This window comes from Oncorhynchus mykiss, chromosome 7 (assembly GCF_013265735.2).
Source record: "Oncorhynchus mykiss isolate Arlee chromosome 7, USDA_OmykA_1.1, whole genome shotgun sequence".
Lineage (NCBI taxonomy): Eukaryota > Metazoa > Chordata > Actinopteri > Salmoniformes > Salmonidae > Oncorhynchus > Oncorhynchus mykiss.
The window spans coordinates 88,241,065-88,264,350 of record NC_048571.1 but is presented as its reverse complement, the minus strand read 5'-3'; the positions used below and the strand labels follow the sequence as shown (position 1 = coordinate 88,264,350).

At 43.9% G+C, this 23,286-nt stretch overlaps 1 protein-coding gene across 4 annotated transcripts in view; it reads left to right on the top strand.

Moving 5' to 3' along the window:
• LOC110528687 (phosphatase and actin regulator 3) overlaps positions 1-10,241 on the top strand; it is a 91,636-nt gene extending 81,395 nt beyond the window's left edge. For 3 of the 4 annotated variants that reach the window (XM_036984334.1, XM_036984333.1, XM_036984336.1), the window contains exons 9-12: positions 5,353-5,408; positions 6,248-6,450; positions 7,103-7,179; positions 8,437-10,241. In XM_036984334.1, coding sequence (XP_036840229.1) covers positions 5,353-5,408; positions 6,248-6,450; positions 7,103-7,179; positions 8,437-8,452 — 352 coding nt within the window. In that variant the 3' untranslated portion in view covers positions 8,453-10,241. Of the gene's footprint in view, positions 1-5,352; positions 5,409-6,247; positions 6,451-7,102; positions 7,191-8,436 lie in introns of all 4 variants that reach the window. The other variant, XM_036984335.1, reaches the window with a different exon arrangement.
• The last annotated feature ends 13,045 nt before the right edge of the window (positions 10,242-23,286 follow it).

Below are 23,286 nucleotides of genomic sequence, written 5' to 3'. Positions count from 1 at the left end.
CTGGACACCCCCCACAGCCCCCTGCAAAGCCGTGGGGGCCCATGAGCTCTGGGGGAAAATGCACATGTCATCGATGTCTATAATTTATCATTTTGACAGTAGCCCCTTCAAAAAGTCCTTCGTAAACCTTTTTTAATTTCCATATGTTCTAGGAAGATAAGTGTTTGTTTCTTGGGCTTCAGGAATGTGACTGTTATAGTGCCTCTAACTGATTGAAAGTATCAGGGGATATGGGTGATGTAATGTGGTGGTTGTCAAGGATACCACGGCGCCAGTGCAGTGAGTGGAACTTACTCAGGTGTTCTTAAGCTCATACCTGATGCTTCATAGGTAGTTCATTAGGGATTTGAGTTTATTAAATGATCTCTCAGCAAATACAACTGTTACAGGGACGGTAAAAACAGCCAGAAAAGGAGAAAGTTGCTTCCCAGTTCTGCAACACCTTTATCTGAGCCTGTCATTCTCCTCCGCTGCCTCAACACGTTATGTAAAGAGATTAACAGGAAGCTCTAGGGACCGGTCGTCTGGATACTGGACAGCCAATGAATTGGCAGATAAAAAAACTGATTATCATCTTTAGAGGACAACAGTTCTTGAGGGCTGGAACAAAAAAAAGCGGTTTGCGATTTTATTCAAAATCAAAAATAAAATACAATTTTATTTATCACATGCGCCGAATACAACAGGTATTACCTTACTGTGAAATGCTTACTTAGATCAGCAGTAAATAACAATGGCGGTGCGAAATACAGTGGGTACCGAGTGGGTACGGTACAGAGTCAATGTGGAGACTATATACAGGGGTACTGGTACAGAGTCAATGTGGAGACTATATACAGGGGTACTGGTACAGAGTCAATGTGGAGGTTATATACAGGGGGTACCGGTACAGAGTCAATGTGGAGGTTATATACAGGGGGTACTGGTACAGAGTCAATGTGGAGGCTGTATACAGGGGGTACCAGTACAGAGTCAATGTGGAGGCTATATACAGGGGGTACCGGTACAGAGTCAATGTGGAGACTATATACAGGGGGTACCGGTACAGAGTCAATGTGGAGGCTATATACAGGGGGTACCGGTACAGAGTCAATGTGGAGACTATATACAGGGTGTTACGGTACAGAGTCAATGTGGAGGCTATATACAGGGAGTTACGGTACAGAGTCAATGTGGAGGCTATATACAGGGGGTACCGGTACAGAGTCAATGTGGAGGCTATATACAGGGGGTACTGGTACAGAGTCAATGTGGAGGCTATATACAGGGGGTCAACTGGTACAGAGTCAATGTGGAGGCTGTATACAAGGGGTACCGGTACAGAGTCAATGTGGAGGCTATATACAGGGGGTCCCGGTACAGAGTCAATGTGGAGGCTGTATACAGGGGGTACCGGTACAGAGTCAACGTGGAGGCTATATACAGGGGATACTGGTACAGAGTCAATGTGGAGGCTATATACAGGGGGTACCGGTACAGAGTTAATGTGGAGACTACATACAGGGGGTACCGGTACAGAGTCAATGTGGAGGCTGTATACAGGGGGTACCTGTACAGAGTCAATGTGGAGGTTATATACAGGGGGTACCGGTACAGAGTCAATGTGGAGGCTATATACAGGGGGTACCGGTACAGAGTCAATGTGGAGGTTATATACAGGGGGTACCGGTACAGAGTCAATGTGGAGGCTGTATACAGGGGGTACCAGTACAGAGTCAATGTGGAGGCTATATACAGGGGGTACCGGTACAGAGTCAATGTGGAGGCTATATACAGGGGGTACCGGTACAGAGTCAATGTGGAGGCTATATACAGGGGGTACTGGTACAGAGTCAATGTGGAGGCTATATACAGGGGGTCAACTGGTACAGAGTCAATGTGGAGCCTATATACAGGGGGTACTGGTACAGAGTCAATGTGGAGGCTGTATACAAGGGGTACCGGTACAGAGTCAATGTGGAGGCTATATACAGGGGGTCCCGGTACAGAGTCAATGTGGAGGCTGTATACAGGGGGTACCGGTACAGAGTCAACGTGGAGGCTATATACAGGGGGTACTGGTACAGAGTCAATGTGGAGGCTATATACAGGGGGTACCGGTACAGAGTTAATGTGGAGACTATATACAGGGGGTACTGGTGCAGAGTCAATGTGGAGGCTATATACAGGGGGTACCAGTACACAGTCAATGTGGAGGCTATATACAGGGTATTACGGTACAGAGTCAACGTGCGGTGGAAATGGTATTGAGGTATTATGTACATGTAGGTAGAGTTATTAAAGTGACTATGCATAGATAATAACAATGAATAGCAGCAGTGTAGAAGAATGGGGGGGGGGGGGGATTTGCAAATAGTTTAGGTAGTCATTTGATTAGCTCTTCAGGAGTCTCATGGCTTGGTGGTAGAAGCTGTTTAGAAGCCTCTTAGACCTAGACTTGACGCTCCGGTACCTCTTGCCTTGCAGTAGCAGAGAGAACAGTCTATGGCTAGGGTGGCTGGAGTCTTTGACCATTTTTAAGGCCTTCCTCTGACACTGCCTGGTGTAGAGGTCCTGGATGGCAGACCTGGTGTAGAGGTCCTGGATGGCAGACCTGGTGTAGAGGTCCTGGATGGCAGAGAGCTTGGCCCGGTGATGTAGTGGGCCGTATGCACTACTCTGTAGCACCTTGTGGTCGCAGGCTGAGCAGTTGCCACACCAGGCAGTAATGCAACCACCATGCTCTCGATGGTGCAGCTGTACGTTTTGAGGATCTGATGACCCATGCCAAATCTTTTCAGTCTCCTGAGGGGTAATGGGTTTTGTCGTGACCTCTTCACGACTGTCTTGGTGTGTTTGGACCATGTTAGTTTGTTGGTGATGTGGACACCAAGGAACTTGAAGCTCTCAACCTGCTCCACTTCAGCCCCGTCGATAAGAATGGGGGCGTGCTCCGTCCTCCTTTTCCTGAAGTCCACAATCATCTCCTTTGTCTTGATCACGTTGAGGGAATGGTTGTTGTCCTGGCACCACACGGGCAGGTCTCTGACCTCCTCCCTATAGGCTGTCTCGTCGTTGTCTGTGATCAGGCCTACCGCTGTGTGTCATCACAAACTTAATGATGGTGTTGGAGTCGTGCCTGGCCATGCAGTCGTGGGTGAACAGGGAGGTGAGGAGGGGACTGAGCACACATCCTTAAAGGGCCCAGTGTTGAGGATCAGGGTGGCAGATGTGTTGTTACCTACCCTTACCACCTGGGGGTGGCCTGTCAGGAAGTCCAGGATCCAGCTGCAGAGGGAGGTGTTTAGTCCCAGGGTCCTTAGCTTATTGATGAGCTTTGATGGGACTATGGTGTTGAACGCTGAGCTGTAGTCAATGAATAGCATTCTCACATAGGTGTTCCTTTTGTCCAGGTGGGAAAGGACAGTGTGGAGTGCAATAGAGATTGCACTATCTTTGGATCTGTTTGTGCGGAATGCAAATTGAAGGGGGTCTAGTTAAATAAAGGTTAAATAAAAATACAAAGGAATATTATGCTCGGTGAATCACACGATTCTACCTCGCTCCTGATTGCATGAATTACAAGTGTTTACAGCTATCCCGTCTTACAAACATCCTACATTCAACATTTTCCAAAGTACAGTAATACTGCTGTCTAAAGAAATTAAATCATTCAGAATGGCCCACTACACCGTGAGAAGGCCTATAATTTAGCCACAGAGGATTTTATCCCAATAACTAGGAATTGCCTACAGTTGGGAACGTGCAGAAAATTTGTCAGACAATTTTTTATTTTTTTTAAACAATCAAGCGAAAACACAGGTTGGAAAGCAATGACTACAGCTGAAAAGAGAACTGCTGTAGGTTAGCCAGAATATTTAATCAACTTCCAAAAATATATTTTACAAAAGAGAGAGAGAGGATTTTTGGCACGATCACAATGACATTCAGCAGCTAGTGAGCTGCGCATCGTTGAGAGAGTCAGTGGAACAGGAAAGCATTTTTAGGACTATAATTTCCTCATGTTGTAACCTACATTATGTGTCTCCACACTCCACACTCCCAGGCTGTTGATTGATTCAAGACAAGATCGTTTTTTATTGATCTCAGATTCTCAGTTTGTCAGTGTCAAAGTACCCATCAATTGTGAGGTACTAAGAAATATTCTGGAAGTCTGCAGTCATGAAAAATGACATAGAATTGCATGGAATGCGTTTTTAAAAGGCCAACATTTTCCCGGACCTTAGGCTACTAAAAATGTTCTCCATGTGTGCAACTTCCTCTACTCTACTGTTCTATGCCACGACGCAAAAGGCTCACTATGTGTTCCGGTACCTCACGATTTACAAATTAAGCACTGGTTATAACATAGTGGCTTGTTATAACATAATGGTTTTGCCTGTCTAATCAGTGCCGGATATAGGCTATACATGTATGAGGGCACTATAGTGGTTGATTCTGCAGTGTGGAAAACAACCCGCAAATAGTAAGTTAATAAAGAGGTTGTCTGCCTGTTGTTTTAAATGAGTTTAGGAATGTCATCTACATCATTGTGTTGAAATCTAATCTGTCAGATAAGGTTAGTAGAAGGAAATCAATCCCCAGTCTCTGTCTTGGATCAGGAGGGGAGGGGATGGGAGTGGAGATGAGGTAAAGGGAGGGCAGTCTGCCCGCCTGCCTGCTGAATCCCTGACTACAGCAGTTTTCAAGGCTTGCACCGTTTGGAGCGTGAGTGGGAATTTCCTATCTACGTAGCAACAACCCTCCCCCTCCTCCTCGCCGTGATGCTGCTACACTGTAGTAAAAAGGCTCCCCAGCACCACAGCCCAGTGGACAGCAGCGTCGCGTCAGTAGCCAGGCAGAATACACAACCGACAGCAGAGTAGAGCAGAGCACTCATCATACTGCCATAGACACGGAGGGAGCTCGGTCCTGCCGTGCCGTACGGGTTCTTACAGACTTCACATTCATCCCTTTTATTTCCCGGTCTCGGTGACACTATTCACACTATTTTATCCTGCATAGCGGATCTTGGGAAAATATTTTGTAAGGGAAAAGGGACGCTTTATATTCTGGATATGCATTCTGCATAAGGGGCTTTGTGTTTGTAGCGTGATAAACCACGCACCTTGTCTTCTACCCCGATGTGGAGGCGCTCTCGGTTCAGTCACAGAAGAGGGTTGCTAGTAAAGTCCAGATGGGACACTAGGAAATGTCGATCGTGGAGCGGCTCTACACTCCGACTCAGACATCCTGACTGCTGCTGCTAGGTGAACCAGTCTGTCTGTCAGAGACTGTTACCGGAGGACCGAGAAGCGGAAAATCAAACAACAACAACATGGTTCAGAACATCATTCTGGTGTTTTTCCGCAGGCGGCTGAGCCAGAGACCCGCGGTAGAGGAGCTGGAAAGTCGGAACATCCTCAAACGTGAGTATCATTAGCATATGTACTACATAGCTCATAACTGATTATACCAACAGCTCCTCCACGTTATTCAATTATTATTCTTATATTTATTGCCATGGTGATAAAGACATGTTACATTGAACTGCAAAATTGCAGTTTATACCTCAACTTTCTTAAAATTAATCTACATTTCCGACTTCATGTTTTTTTTTTGTTTTTTTTACAAGTAAATATCACCATTGTCGAACATTGGGCTACTATTGATAAATATTATTTAAAAATGATTACAAAATAGTTTTTACACATTATGCAGAAAGATATGCCATTGTCTAAGCCTATATGGAATGTGCATTTGTGCCAGCTCGCTTCACTACTGGTTAAGAGAGAGTAAGGGACATTCAAACACATTTTATCATTCAATCTTTTTTGCACAAAAAAATAAAGAGCTTTTTGTTCCACTTAATATCTCAATATCAATTTCCCTGCAGTTGACTAATCCTGGAGGGCTTTTGTCCCTAAAACACCCAAACGAAAAAACTAATCTACTATGTTATATAATACAGTATATATTATTAATAATAATAATATGATAATATATGCCATTTAACAGACACTTTTATCCAAAATGACAGTCCCTCTGTCTGCTGGTCAGCCCATACAGAGACACAGACGGACGCAACACACACACACACACACACACACACACACACACACACACACACACACACACACACACACACACACACACACACACACACACACACACACACACTTACTTTAATTTGTCTCCAGTCACGTCAGGACTCAGACAGTAGATCACAGGTCAATATTGTTTCTAATGTGTTGTGTTTTTCCTCCAGAGAGGAATGACCAGTCAGAGCAGGAGGAGAGGAGAGAGATCAAACAGAGACTCAACAGGAAGTTGAACCAGCGTCCTACAGTAGATGAGTTGAGGGACAGGAAGATACTGATTCGTTTCAGTGACTATGTTGAGGTGGCCAAGGCTCAGGACTACGACCGCAGGGCAGACAAACCCTGGACCAGGCTGTCTGCTTCAGACAAGGTCAGCTCAACTCACACACACAGACACACACACACACAGACACACACACACACACACACACACACACACACACACACACACACACACACACACACACACACACACACACACACACAGACAGACATCTGTGCAGCTGAGCTGTTGTTGTTGTTATTGTTGTTGACTGTGTTGCTGTTATTGTTGTTGACTGTGCTGTTATTGTTGTTGACTGTGCTGTTATTGTTGTTATTGACTGTGCTGTTGTTGTTGTTATGGGTGTTGACTGTGCTGTTGTTATTGTTGTTGACTGTGCTGTTATTGTTGTTGACTGTGCTGTTATTGTTGTTATTGACTGTGCTGTTGTTGTTGTTATGGTTGTTGACTGTGCTGTTGTTATTGTTGTTGACTGTGCTGTTATTGTTGTTGACGGTGCTGTTGTTGTTATTGTTGTTGACTGTGCTGTTATTGTTGTTGACGGTGCTGTTGTTGTTATTGTTGTTGACTGTGCTGCTGTTGTTATTGTTGTTGACTGTGCTGTTGTTGTTATTGTTGTTGACTGTGTTGTTATTGTTGTTGACTGTGCTGCTGTTGTTATTGTTGTTGACTGTGCTGTTGTTGTTATTGTTGTTGACTGTACTGTTGTTGTTATTGACATTGGTGTTGTGTTCTCCAGGCAGCAATAAGGAAGGAGCTGAATGAGTTCAAGAGCAACGAGATGGAGGTTCACAATTCCAGCAAGCACCTGACAAGGTGAGTCTGAGGTAATGGACAAACTAATGTCACCTAGCCATTGTGTACATGCACTGTACAGACTGCTAGAATGAAAGTCAGATATTAGCAGTACGTTTTGCTGAATCACACAGAACCGGGGAGATGAGGACACATTTAGCCAAAGCTTTGCTCTCCTCTCCTCTGCTGACTCCAGACCCCCCTCCTGTCTGACACAGTTATACAACTCTGCCATCTCCACAAAGAGACTGTGCGTTACCTAACCATTCAGCACAGTTCCTGTCTAGCACTCAGAGGACAGAGCTATTCAATATGTTCTGTATGAATAGATGGTTCAGACAGAGCACTCACATCATCTGTCCATTCAGTTATTAATAAATATTATTAATAGATCTCTGATGAAGTTCTGGGAAGTGATAATACTCTAACACTGACAGTGTCCTCTATCTCTCTCCCCCCTCTCTCTCTCTCTTTCTCTCTCTCTCTCTCTCTCTCTCTCTCTCTCTCTCTCTCTCTCTCTCTCTCTCTCCCTCTGTCTCTCTCTCTCTCTCTCTCCCTCTGTCTCTCTCTCTCTCTTTCTCTCTCTCTCTCTCTCTCTCTCTCTCTCTCTCTCTCTCTCTCTCTATCTGTATCTCTTCCCCCTTATATCTCTCTTCCCCCTTCTCTCCCCTCTCTCTCTCTCTCTTTCCCCTTCTCTCTCTCTCTCTCTCTTCCCGCTTCTCTCTCTTTCTCTCTCTCTCCCCCCCCCCCTCTCTCTCTCTCTCTCTCTCCCTCTCTCCCTCTCTCTCTCTCTATCTGTATCTCTTCCCCCTTATATCTCTCTTCCCCCTTCTCTCCCCTCTCTCTCTCTCTCTCTTTCCCCTTCTCTCTCTCTCTCTCTCTTCCCGCTTCTCTCTCTTTCTCTCTCTCTCCCCCCTCTCTCTCTCTCTCTTCCCCCTTCTCTCTCTCTCTTCCCGCTTCTCTCTCTCTCTCTCTCTCTCTCTGTCTCACTCCCCCATCTCTCCTTCTTTCTTTCTTTCTTTCTTTCTTTCTTTCTTTCTTTCTTTCTTTCTTTCTTTCTTTCTTTCTTTCTTTCTTTCTTTCTTTCTTTCTTTCTTTCTCTCTCTCTCTTCCCCCTTCACTCTCGCTCTCTCTCTCTTTCCCCTTCTCTCTCTCTCTCTCTTCCCCTTTCTCTCTCTCTCTCTCTCTCTCTCTCTCTCTCTCTCTCTCTCTCTCTCTCACTCTCTCTCTCTCTCTCTCTCTCTCTCTCTCTCTCTCTCTCTCTCTCTCTCTCTCTAGGTTCCATCGACCGTAGTGTAGAGGTAGTTTCTTCTGTGAAGAAGCAGCTGTGTGGTCAGTGTTCCCAGGCCCAGTCTCCTGTTTCCAGGCCCAGTCTCCTGTTCCCGGATGTTCGACCTACAGATTTCTGTCTGTCTCTCTACCAACATGGAGGAGCTGTCTGTCTCTCTGTGTGTCACAATGGAGGCTATGTCTCTAGAGCTGGAGCCCAGGAAAGATCACAGGAAACATCAGACTGATAAAATCTTAAAGGAACTATTAACATGTCAATGTGTGCTGTTTCCTGGATGTCATCCAATGAGAAAAATACTCCTGGATGTCATCCAATGAGAAAAATACTCCTGGATGCCATCCAATGAGAAAAAAGACGAATGAAGAAGACGGCACCACTTACTAGTTCACAGGTCATTTCTCTCAATTCACTCCAAGCCAGCAGTCTGAACCAATCACAATCAGAATAACTTTATTGCTACGCAACAAATGTTGCTAAGAATTTTCTCTCGATGTTATTTTCAAGTTTTACGGGATCTGGATGATATAAATCATCCAACCAAATGCAGGTTCCTTCTCGACAACGGAACAACAAGAAATAATAAAAATATAAAAACACAAACATAAACACATATAAACATTTTTTTTAACACTTTAGTCATTAAACACGAAACACCTTTCAGTTACTGGCCCAATGATCTTAACCGCTAGGCTACCTACCGCCAGATAAAGGTTCAAAGAGACAGACCCCAAACTGCTAAGTATGGAATAAACTGATAGAAATTATGTCGTCTGTGAGTGCTGGTCGTCTTGTTTCGTAGTGGAGTTGGATCGTTTGGATTAGTCAAAAGGGAGGAACTATGAAGAGCCTTCATTTTAGCCCAGTGGAACCAGCCCAAAGGGAGGAACTATGAAGAGCCTTCATCTTAGCCCAGTGGAACCAGCCCAAAGCGAGGAACTATGAAGAGCCTTCATCTTAACCCAGTGGAACCAGCCCAAAGGGAGGAACTATGAAGAGCCTTCATCTTAGCCCAGTGGAACCAGCCCATAGGGAGGAACTATGAAGAGCCTTCATCTTAGCCCAGTGGAACCAGCCCATAGGGAGGAACTATGAAGAGCCTTCATCTTAGCCCAGTGGAACCAGCTCATAGGGAGGAACTATTGTAGAAAGGCTAGAATGATACGTGGAGTGAAACAGAATGGTGAAGGCAACGGTCAGACTTGTTTCACCAGGGTACCTCCAACCTGCTCAGAGACAGGGATCAGACTTGTTTCACCAGGGTACCTCCAACCTGCTCAGAGACAGGGATCAGACTTGTTTCATCAGGGTACCTCCAACCTGCTCAGAGGAAACATATTTTCTCCTTCAGAGGAACATCTGAACATTTTGTCTTATAAACTTGTTTCTACATGTCAGGGGATGGAGGAGACGCCAGGTTACGTCTGTGGCACCCAGTTCCCTATATAGTGCTCTACTTTAGACCCAGGGTTCCCTATATAGTGCACTACTTTAGACCAGGGTTCTCTATATAGTGCACTACTTTTGACCAGGGCCCTTATGGACACAGACCTTGAGGAGGTCATTTCTATGTCAGAGGACAGAAGATACCAGGTCGTGTCTGCCATAATTTTTTCATAACAGACTCTTTGAAAGCATTTACGAACAATGGCCTTGGAGACACTAGCAGAGGAGAGATGTGGAAAGATGAGGAGAAAAGAGGAGAGAAGAGGAGAGATGAGGAGAGATGACGGGAGATGAGGGGAGATGTGGAGAGATGTGGAAAGATGAGGAGAAAAGAGGAGAGAAGAGGAGAGATGAGGAGAGATGAGGAGAGATGACGGGAGATGAGGGGAGATGTGGAGAGATGTGGAAAGATGAGGAGAAAAGAGGAGAGAAGAGGAGAGATGAGGAGAGATGAGGAGAGATGACGGGAGATGAGGGGAGATGTGGATAGATGTGGAGAGAAGAGGGGGAATGTGGAAAGACGAGGAGAGATGAGAAGAAATGTGGAGAGAAGAGGAGAGATGAGAGGAAATGTGGAGAGATGAGGAGAGATGAGGGGAAATGTGGAGAGATGAGGAGAGAAGAGGAGAGAAGAGGAGAAATGAGGAGAAATGAGGAGAGATGAGGAGAGATGAGGAGAGATGAGGAGAGATGTGGAGAGATGTGGAGAGAAGAGGAGAGATGAGGAGAGGTGGAGAAATGAGGAGAGAAGAGGAGAGAAGAGGAGAGATGAGGAGATGTGGAGAAGTTAGGAGAGGAGAGAAGAGGAGAGAAGAGGAGAGAAGGGGAGAGATGAAGAGAGATGTGGCGAGATGAGGAGAGATGTGGAGTAATGTGACCAACGAGCCCTTTCCTCTTCTCTCCTTTCCAGTATTGCTAGTTGGGCCTTTCCTCTTCTCTCCTTTCCAGTATTGCTAGTTGGGCCTTTCCTCTTCTCTCCTTTCCAGTAATGCTAGTTGGGCCTTTCCTCTTCTCTCCGTTCCAGTAATGCTAGTTGGGCCTTTCCTCTTCTCTCCTTTCCAGTAATGCTAGTTGGGCCTTTCCTCTTCTCTCCTTTCCAGTAATGCTAGTTGGGTTGCAAAATGTCTGGTAAATTTCCCCAAATTCCCTGGCTGGAGGTTTCCCGGAATAATTTTGCGACCCTCCATGTTATTCTCCCCCCAGTACCCAGGCATCTGTCTCTGTGAGCTGGACTGCAGGGAGTCTCATAACAACCTGTTAATTCATCATCATCAATATTATTATGTTATGCTGTTGGAAAGAGGAAACCATGTCTGTCTGAACACCATCTCAGACAACCATCCCTTTGTAAACACTATTATTGTCTGCACAATACAAGTTTTGACTTTTTAAAGAACTGTTGTTGTTGTTGTTGGTTCATTTTATAAGGTGGTTGGATGAAGGGTTGGCGAATAAGAGCACCGCCAACTGGTAGTGGACACCGATAGAGCTGCTTGTTTAGATATAGGTACAACTGTCCCAGTGCCCCGGTTAGGAGACCAGTAGGAGACAGAACACACATGGCCAACAAGAAGGTAGTAAACAGAGACAAACAAAGTATGTAGTACACAGCAGTAATAGCAGGCTAATGAATAATACCAAATGTAATAACAATGCTATGCTGGCAGTAGTACACAGTGTAATAGCAGGCTAATTACAGTATAGTAATGCTATGCTAGCAGTGGTACACATTGTAATAGCAGGCTAATTATAGTATAGCAATGCTATGCTAGCAGTAGTACACGGTGTAATAGCAGGCTAATTACCGTATAGCAATGCTATGCTAGTGTAACAGTATGACTTTAGACCGCCCCCTCGCCCATCATCGGGCGCGAACCAGGGACCCTCTGCACACATCAACAACAGTCACCCAGGAAGCATCGTTACCCATCGCTCCACAAAAGCCGCGGCCCTTGCAGAGCAAGGGGAACTACTACTTCAAGGTCTCAGAGCAAGTGACGTCACCAATTGAAATGCTATTTAGCGCGAACACCACTAACCACTAACTGGCTAGCCATTTCACATCCGTTACACTTGCAGAGCAAGGGGAACCACTACTTCAAGGTCTCAGAGCAAGTGACGTCACCACCCCTAACTAGCTAGCCGTTTCACATCCGTTACACTAGCAGTAGTACACAGTGTAATAGCAGGCTAATTACAGTATAGCAATGATATGCTAGCAGTAGTACACAGTGTAATAGCAGGCTAATTACAGTATAGCAATGCTATGCTAGCAGTAGTACACAGTGTAATAGCAGGCTAATTACAGTATAGCAATACGGGCTAGCAGTAGTAGCAGTAGTGAAATCGCAGGGCTATAGGCTAGCCATAATACAAAATGCTATGTAAGCAGCACAGAAATAACAACAGTGATGGCTAGGTCAGTTTAACATAGTGGTTAATAGCTTTATATTTTCTTTCTCACCATGGCTGGAAAGACTGAGACAGTCCTAATATAATAATGTTGTCGTGTCTTCGGCTATGCCGGATTAAATGATATGACATGCTATTCTATAAAATAATTTCTCCGTAATTAATATCACCTGATTGAGCTAATCATGTAAATGTAATTAACTAGAGAGTCGGGCACCACAAAATATTATTTATAGAGCTGTTATCTTCAGAATAAACTCTTAAAGTAATATTTTACATGAATAGCAGTCAATATTAATCGTCATCTTAATTCAGTCTCATCTGAAAGTTGTAAATTCTTGGTTATCTGCTAGAACCCTGGCTAACAATTTGAATCAGCAATACAAAATTGGGTTTAATTGTTTATACCTAACTAATCACACAGAATTACACATACACATAATTAATCATAACTTGATTACACATTACGTCATAAAGGAAAACGGCCCTGGCGGGTTGAACAGATATGACAGCTTGTTACACAAAAGAAAAGGGGCTGGGTTTGAGTGAAAGAGTGGGAGACTGAGGAACAAAGGGAAGAAGCTGTGCTATCGTAAATACAGTATCTTATGCATTCTAAATTACCTCCCATTTGGAAAAGGAAAATGCAATAAATATTTACTCTGAGCTGCGCTTCGGTAGGTTGGTGGTAGATGGAAGGCCGTGTTGCCCAACCGAGTCCTTTGAAGAATGTCTCTGGTTGTCAATTGGATACGTTGTAGTAACATCGTTGTGTGATAGACGGCATACTCTGTCTGTTCCTTCCTAACCCTCGTTTGCATCTGCTGTTGCTAACTCAACAGCTAGGAGGTATCACTTCTATAGTGAATAAGAGTTCAAAGTTCATACCATTCGCAACCAAAGCTCACGCTGATGTTGGCTTCGTTCTGTAGTTATTATCTGAACCATTCTGACATAGGACCGTTGTCCTCACGTCCTCGGAACAGGAGGTTATATTGTCGTCAAGGGCTTATATAGGAGAGGAGGGCGTGTTTGAACAGTTTTATAGCCCATGTCCCTTCACAGGGGCGGGCCACTGATTGAGCAGAGACCTATCTTATGAAAACCCAAATCTCACATTTTAGAAGCTAAAATCACATTTCATCCCATCACGAATAATTTCATATTCAAACATTTCAATTGAACAACAATTCCATGTGAATCCGATAACTCTGATGTGTAGACTTTCCACTGTAGAGTTTATGTCATCTTATCATTGATGAGAATGTCTCAGATGACAACCGAACTGACATCATATTCATTAAGTACCACCGCATATGTTCAATTGGTCGGATTACCAGAATATAGTGCATTTCCCCCCACCTTCTGACGTTCCCAGAATCTCTATGTTAACCAAGGGGGTTGCAAATGTAACATCAGTAGGGTATAGAGAGGAAAAAGGGGGGAAGAGGTATTTATGATGTCATAAACCTACCCCCCAGGCCAATGTCATGACAATGTCCTCACTGTAAATGGTGGTGCTCATAGTAGTGGCTGGAATTGACTAAGATGAACGGTGTCGAACACATCAAACACATAGTTCCATTTGGATCCTCCCTTCACCAGCCTCCACTGGTCTAGCACTTTACAGTGCAGTTTACTTGTCGAACCTGAAGGTCTGCATTTCACAACGTGGCTAAAAAAACAATGCCAAAAATAAGTATATCACTGAGACTCAATTTGTTTGACTTATCATCACGAGATATTTACCATTCAGTTTGTTTGACTGTAGAGCTTATCATCACGAGATAGCGACCATTCAGTTTGTTTGACTGTAGAGCTTATCATCACGAGATAGCGACCATTCAATTTGGTGGTTGTTTATACTGTGAATCATTGGCTGGCTGAGAATGTTAGCAGAAGTACGTAGGCAATACGTTGTGCATGTAGCCTATTACAGCGACAGAAAATGTGAGTCAGACCCCGGACTAGCTGTGTGCTTTACGACAGATGGCAGCTTCCCTGTCCAATAGACCAACACACAACCAGACTCCTAATATAATAAAGTCTGTCTTTAATTTATTTTACTGCAGTGTTCTAAATCAGGGTCACCAGAGTGTTTCTTAAACAGAAGTATACACATCAAAAAAGAAGACACTTGTTATGTTGAAATGTATAAAATGTTTAGTTTACATCCCAATTGTTTATTTTTCTGTTATTTAACCAGATAAGTTGACTGAGAACACGTTCTAATTTACAGCAACGACCTGGGGAATAGTTACAGGGGAGAGGAGGGGGATGAATGAGTCAATTGTAAACTGGGGATTATTAGGTGACCATGATGGTTTGAGGGCCAGATTGGGAATTTAGCCAGGACACCAGGGTTAACACCCCTACTCTTACAATAAGTGCCATGGGATCTTTAGTGACCACAGAGAGCCAGGACATCCAGTTAACATCCCATCTGAAAGACAGCACCCTACACAGGGCAATGTCCCCATTCACTGCCCTGGGATATTATTTTTTTTAGACCAGAGGACAGAGTGCCTCCTACTGTCCCTCCAACACCACTTCCAGCAGCATCTGGTCTCCCATCCAGGAACTGACCAGGACCAACCCTGCTTATCGTCAGAAGCAAGCCAGCAGTGGTATGCAGGGTGGTCTGCTGCTGGCACATTGGCAGGCATTGTACACTTTATATAAAAAAAAAAAAAGTATGTTTATTAATTACAAAATTATGAAAAATATGAATAACATTCCACCCATGAGGCCACTACGTCACTACCCATGAGGCCACTACAGCCACTACTTGACTGCTGGCAGTTTAATCTCTAACCCAGTGCTTGAATTGTTTCCCGCACCAATCAACACTAAGTACTGAGTACCGACACTTGAGATATTCTACTGCTTGAGTTCTGACACCATAGAATATAGACTTAAAAAAGATTGCCTAGTTCCGGCACCTAAATATACACAGTCCCAGTACTAGCACCTATTTCAGTCCACAGTCTGTTTTTCATTACGTTGCTTATTTGATCAACAGAATGTGAGTCAGAACAATCAGATCAGACGGTAGAACAACAACACAACAACTATAACCCTCACTGCTAATATATACAGTGCCTTCAGAAAGTATTCAGACCCTTGGACTTCTTCCACATTTTGTTACGTTACAGCCTTATTCTAAAATAGATTAAATAAATAAAACATCCTCAACAATTTACACACATAATGACAAAGCGAAAACAGGTTTTTAGACATTTTTGCACATTTCTAAAAATAAAATCTGAAGTACATAAGTACTTATTTACACAAGTATTCAGACCCTTTGCTATGAGACTCCAAATTGAGTTCAGGTGCACCCACGGATTATCATAGAGATGTTTCTACAACTTGATTGGAGTCCATCTGTGGGAGGGAGGGAGGGAGGGAGGGAGGGAGGGAGGGAGGGAGGGAGGGAGGGAGGGAGGGAGAGAGGGAGGGAGCAGATGGAGGGAGAGAGGGAGGTAGGGAGGGAGGTAGAGAGGGAGCAGATGGAGGGATGGCCTCGTCATCTTAGGGTGTCTCTCGGTTCCCTCTGTTGTGTGTCCAGTGTGTGTGTGTGTGTGTGTGTGTGTGTGTGTGTGTGTGTGTGGCTATGTTCACCCCCTTGGCCATCACGGCACATGTATGGAGACTAACTAACTAATTCTACAGGGTTGGTGCAATAGTTCAGAAGACTTTGGTTAGATAAAACTGTAGTCCATTTCATGTCCACGTAGAGAAGGAAATAACTAACTATTCCATCAACTACAGGGTTGAAATCTGGGCACCATCTCCATCTAGTGTTCAGTACTAGTAATAGAAAATCAACTCCATACAGAGGCGATATTTACAGTTCCTGGTAATCACATCCCATTAACAACATCAGAAGATACTGCAGTATTTCTCAATACGAATCTATTAATGAATGAAAAATAACCCTGTTGCCATACATTCATTAATAGATTAATATTGAGAAATACTGCAGTAACAAATAATTTGGTAACTTTGAAAATGTAGAACCTTGACTACAAAGGGGATAGTGGGGTTGAGCCAAAGGTTTAGTTGTTTGTAGAATAACATTGTAGAATAACAGTGAAGACATCAAAACTATGAAATAACACATATGGAATCATGTAGTAACCAAAAAAGTGTTTAACAAATCAAAATTATATTTTACATTTGAGATTCTTCAAAGTTGCCACACTTTGCCTTGATGACAGCTTTGCACACTCTTGGCATTCTCTCAACCAGCTTCATGAGGAATGCTTTTCCAACAGTCTTGAAGGAGTTCCCACATATGCTGAGCACTTGTTGGCTGATTTTCCTTCACTCTGCGGTCCAACTCTTCCCAAACCATCTCAATTGGGTTGAGGTCGGGTGATTGTGGAGGCCAGGTCATCTGAGGATGTTTCTTGCTTTGAGCTGAACAAATTGGAAAGACAAATTTGATGGTTTTTACAGTATTGTATGGAAATTATAAATGAGTCCCATTGAACACAAATTAAGGTCTACACACCACAAGAGGGACAGAGTTTTACTGTGTGTGTGTTGAAAGTGTATTTCTTGCACTTGATGCGTGTGTTCTCTGTCTTCCTGTCCTTCTTGGGTCCACACACATCGCAGCGCTTCTTCTTGTTGCTACCGGCTGTAATCTAGAATGACGAAAACACTTAGTTCAGCAATTTTACTAACATCACTGACATATATAGTTTTATCAGGCCAAGTTAGGAGAGTCAGACACACACAACGCAACAACATCACTCACACTTACTTCCGGGATTGGAATTATTGGTTCTGTGGGTCGGGAGGATGGGGCACCAGCATCCTCCTCCTGAATCCTCCTCACGATGGCTGTAGAAGCTGGGGTCCTTGGGATATGTTGCCTCCCCCCACCTCTAGAGGAGGTGATCTGTGGAGTTCTGAGATACCGGAACACATAGTGAGCCTAGAGGGGGGGTGATCTGTGGAGTTCTGAGATACCGGAACACATAGTGAGCCTAGAGGGGGGGGGTGATCTGTGGAGTTCTGAGATACCGGAACACATAGTGAGCCTAGAGGGGGGGTGATCTGTGGAGTTCTGAGATACCGGAACACATAGGGAGCCTAGAGGGGGGGTGATCTGTGGAGTTCTGAGATACCGGAACACATAGTGAGCCTAGAGGGGGGGTGATCTGTGGAGTTCTGAGATACCGGAACACATAGTGAGCCTAGAGGGGGGGTGATCTGTGGAGTTCTGAGATACCGGAACACATAGTGAGCCTAGAGGGGGGGTGATCTGTGGAGTTCTGAGATACCGGAACACATAGTGAGCCTAGAGGGGGGGTGATCTGTGGAGTTCTGAGATACCGGAACACATAGTGAGCCTAGAGGGGGGGTGATCTGTGGAGTTCTGAGATACCGGAACACATAGTGAGCCTAGAGGGGGGGTGATCTGTGGAGTTCTGAGATACCGGAACACATAGTGAGCCTAGAGGGGGGGTGATCTGTGGAGTTCTGAGATACCGGAACACATAGTGAGCCTAGAGGGGGGGTGATCTGTGGAGTTCTGAGATACCGGAACACATAGTGAGCCTAGAGGGGGGGTGATCTGTGGAGTTCTGAGATACCGGAACACATAGTGAGCCTAGAGGGGGGGTGATCTGTGGAGTTCTGAGATACCGGAACACATAGTGAGCCTAGAGGGGGGGGTGATCTGTGGAGTTCTGAGATACCGGAACACATAGTGAGCCTAGAGGGGGGGTGATCTGTGGAGTTCTGAGATACCGGAACACATAGTGAGCCTAGAGGGGGGGTGATCTGTGGAGTTCTGAGATACCGGAACACATAGTGAGCCTAGAGGGGGGGTGATCTGTGGAGTTCTGAGATACCGGAACACATAGTGAGCCTAGAGGGGGGGTGATCTGTGGAGTTCTGAGATACCGGAACACATAGTGAGCCTAGAGGGGGGGTGATCTGTGGAGTTCTGAGATACCGGAACACATGAGAGAAAATCACCTTTATAATAAAGCATCATGCATATCATCACATTTGTGTGGTGGCATAGAACATTACAGTTTTTTTTGTGGGGGTAATAATTAACAAAGATGCAACTTGAATTAATTATTTTTATTTAATTTTCACATTGCAAAAAGTAAAAAATTATGTTTCATGTCACGTAAGGTTCCGGATCCGGACAAAAAAGGTTCTGGAACAAAACAGTCCAAAACGGAGAGGTTCCTCTTCCGGTAGGAACAGGCTACAAAATAGGCTAAAATGAAGCACTGGCTTCAAGAAGTATCGCGTTTGCTGATGCACACAGGAGACCCAGTGTGCATATGAACTGTGTTGACTTTCATACACAAACTGCATTCTCAGGTAGTCATAGACAAGCCTCTGAATTGGTTATTATTTGAATCTAACAATATTATATACATATTTAGCCATTTATTTGAGCTTTTATGTTAAAAGCTAAATCAAAGTTATTTTAAGTTCACTACAATGCAACTCCGCACTTCACCACAGGGTGGCGGCATAGTATAATTTCTGCGAGCAGAAGCTCAGCTGGGGCGCTCCATTTGAGAGGAAACAACATGGTGTGGGGGGCAGGAGAACATCAGGGGGGAGAGGATGGTGATGACAAGGACAGTTATTTGGTCTTTTACTGATTGCATGTGGGTGTTTTCACGTGCAGGGGATTGCATTCCTCATTATGTTTGTGCAAGTGGAATTCAGCAGGGGAGAATGTAAATTAAATAAAATGTTATTGGTCACATATTCAGCTAAATACTTGTGTTCCTAGCTCCAACAGTGCAGTAATATCTAAGGGGCGTGCTCCCTCCTGCTGTTTCCTGAAGTCCAAGATTAGCTCCTTTGTTTTGTTGACATTGAGTGAGAGGTTATTTTCCTGACACCCCGGGCCCTCACCTCCTCCCTGTAAGCCGTCTCGTCATTGTTTGTAATCAGGCCTACTACTGTTGTGTCGTCTGCAAACTTGGTGATTGAGTTGGAGGCGTGTGAGGCCACGCAGTCATGGGTGAACAGGGAGTACAAGAGGGGGCTGAGCATGCACCCTTGTGGGGCCCCAGTGTTGAATGTCAGCGAAGTGGAGGTGTTGTTTCCTACCTTCACCACCTGGGGGTGGCCCGTCAGGAAGTCCAGTGCCCAGTTGCACAGAGCGGGGTTCAGTCCCAGGGCCTCAAGCTTAATGATGACCTTGGAGGGTACTATGGTGTTGAATGCTGAGCTGTAGTCAATGAACAGCATTCTTAAATAGGAATTCCTCTTGTCCAGATGGGTTAGGGCAGTGTGCAGTGTGGTTGTGATTGTGTCATCTGTTGACCTATTGGGTCGGTAAGCACATTGCAGTGGGTCTAGGGTGTCAGGTAGGATGGAGGTGATATGATCCTTAACTAGTCTCTCAAAGCACTTCATGATGACAGAAGTGAGTGCTACGGGGCGATAGTCATTTAGTTCAGTTACCTTTGCTTTCTTGGGTACAGGAACAATGGTGGCCATCTTGAAGCATGTGGGGACAGTAAACTGGGATAGGGAGAGATTGAATATATCCGTGAACACACAGCCAGCTGGTCTGCACATGCTCTGAGGACGGGGCTAGGGATGGCCGTCTGGGCCGGCAGCCCAGCGAGGGTTAACACGCTTAAATGTCTTACTGTCACGCCCTGACCTTGGTATTCTTTGTTTTCTTTATTATTTTGGTTAGGTCAGGGTGTGACATGGGGGATTATATGTTCTGTTTTATATGGTATCCTGTCTAGGGCTTTTGTGTGTTTATGAGGTTGTTACCAGTCTAGGGGTTCTGTATGTCTATGTTTGCCTTAGATTGGTTCTCGATTAGAGGCAGCTGTTTATTGTTGTCTCTGATTGGGAACCATATTTAGGCAGCCATATTCCTTGAGTATTTTTTTTGTTTAGTGTACTTCGTGTAATTTATTTTTACATTAAAATGATGTATTCACATCACGCTGCGCTTTGGTCCTCCGATCCTTACTACTCCTCCTCGTCGGAGGGCGAAGAAGAGCGTGACACTTACTTCGGCCACGGAGAAGCAGAGCCCATAGTCCTCGGTAGTGATTCTTAATTATATTGTTGACATGACAAAAAATCATATCCAAAGTAAAGTGAACATTGAAAAGATATTAGATTAAATATGCATCCAAATTGAAAGACTTAGTGTTTGTGTTTGTTGTTTCAGTCAATTGAAACTTGATCCATTTTTATGATCTGATTTGATTGTGGTGATGTTCCATAATGTAGTTGTAAAAATTGCACCAAAGTAAATTAAAATAATAATTTTAAATACACATATTTGGCTGGTAAATAAAACATTGTGGCAATAGGTAAAATAGATATAATCAAATCAAATGTATTTATATAGCCCTTCGTACATCAGCTGCTATCTCAAAGTGCTGTACAGAAACCCAGCCTAAAACCCACAAACAGCAAGCAATGCAGGTGTAGAAGCACAGTGGCTAGGAAAAACTCCCTAGAAAGGCCAAAACCTAGGAAGAAACCTAGAGAGGAACCAGGCTATGTGGGGTGGCCAGTCCTCTTCTGGCTGTGCCGGGTGGAGATTATAACAGAACATGGCCAAGATGTTCAAATGTTCATAAATGACCAGCATGGTCGAATAATAATAATCACAGGCAGAACAGTTGGAACTGGAGCATCAGCACGGCCAGGTGGACTGGGGACAGCAAGGAATCATCATTTCATTCATTCATTGCCGGGTGGAGATACGCCACAATTCCAACCCAGACCCCGTCAAGTCTGACCGTTTGGTCTGATTAAAGTGTAGGATAACCTTTCAAATGGAGACCTCCTCTCTGCCTTGATTATCTTAACTAATCAAACACTAACAACCACACACACACACCACATTAAACACTACATCAACTAGTACTTAGCGTTTAACTCTATAAGTTTCCACCAAGTCAGCCAAGACAAAATACCTTGGGAGAGAAAATTGGTCTTTGAGTGCGCAGCCCATAATGATGCTTATAAATAGACTTACACCATTCTGGTATACATTCACCAAATTCCCAGGTTTCCCTAAATAAATAAAAAAGAAGTGGTTAGAACATTCCTAGAATTAGGAATTAACCAGGAAATATGAAATACAAAATATTTCAACCGTATCTTAACGTTGTGTAGAACAACAACGACAACTAAATGTATGCAGAGAACGTGGCACATCCAGAGTAAATGTATTAATAGCACTTGTGCCTCATCTGATATGGGACAGGGTAGTAGAGCACGGCATGGGAATTTAGGTCATGGGCTTGAGCAAATTCTTTTGTGTGTTTACTGGGTTTAAATCTGCTACTACGAAACGCAAATACACTCGTACGCACGTACAACACACGGTCACGCACAAACAGCATGGGAGAAAGGAAATTCTCTCTCTCTCTATATATATAAATAACTAGTTATGTCAAACAGAGTACCAGGGGAACATGAGAGCTGAAACGAGTATATATATCTCTATCATCAGACAGAGAGAGAGAGAGAGTTCCACACAGCAGAAGTGAAATGAAATGACTCACTGAATGAACAACGTCAAAGGTGAATAGAGCCCAGAGTTGATTATTCCTTTCATACCATGGCTATAATTTAACACATTTGTCGCTAGAAATTACTGAATATTTGGTACAAAATGACTTGCAAGTTTAGCTAACCAAACTATGAGTCCCTAGCTTGCCATTGTGAAAATCTAATTCAACAATGACAATGTTTTCCAATTCAACTTTAGCTTTCAAAAAAGCAACTGAAACACCTAACATGTAAGAGTTAACTATAGCCATTGAACTCTACTGTGCAAATATACAGTGCGTTATAAGGAAATAATGAATGCCCTTCAAGCCAATCAGAAAGCAGTATTCAACAATGTCATGGTATAATGTAATATAATCAGAATATATCAAACTGAATCTAAACAGAATATATAAATGTTTAATACATATGGACACCCAAATCCTATCGGCTGTAGCAAGTGCAATGACATCAAATCTAGTATAAAAAAAAAGTGTGAAATGAAAAACTGGAAGTACACCTTATGAAGCCTTCATATAGCATGCATAAAGGCTTCTTATACCTTACATAAAGATTCATAAGCACTACATGGTGCCTTCAGAAAGTATTCATACCCCTTGACTTAATCCACATGTTGTGTTACAGCCTGAATTCAAAATGGATTCAATGTATATTTTTTCTCTCACCCTTATCTACCACGCAATACCTCATAATGACAAAGTGAAAAATGTTTTTAGAAATTGTGCTGTTCTTAGGCACAGCACAACCCGGAGACACTCCCTAGCCGTGGTACATTGGCCATATCTCACAAACCCCCGAGGTGCCTTATCGCTATTATAAACTGTTTACCAACGTAATTAGAGAAGTAAAAATGTCTGTTTTGTCATACCCATGGTATACGGTCTGATATACCACGACTGTATATCAGCATCCAGGGATCAAACCACGCAGTTTATAATTTGTAATATGCCTTTGTTGGTGATTATGTCTGTATCAGCTCTGAGTCGTCTTGGGTATGTCTGTATCAGCTCTGAGTCATCTTGGGTATGTCTGTATCAGCTCTGAGTCGTCATGGGTATGTCTGTATCAGCTCTGAGTCGTCTTGGGTATGTCTGTATCAGCTCTGAGTCGTCTTGGGTATGTCTGTATCAGCTTTGAGTCGTCTTGGGTATGTCTGTATCAGCTCTGAGTCGTATTGGGTATGTCTGTACCAGCTCTGAGTCGTCTTGGGTATGTCTGTACCAGCTCTGAGTCGTCTTGGGTATGTCTGTATCAGCTTTGAGTCGTCTTGGGTATGTCTGTACCAGCTCTGAGTCGTCTTGGGTATGTCTGTATCAGCTTTGAGTCGTCTTGGGTATGTCTGTACCAGCTCTGAGTCGTCTTGGGTATGTCTGTATCAGCTCTGAGTCGTCTTGGGTATGTCTGTATCAGCTTTGAGTCGTTTTGGGTAT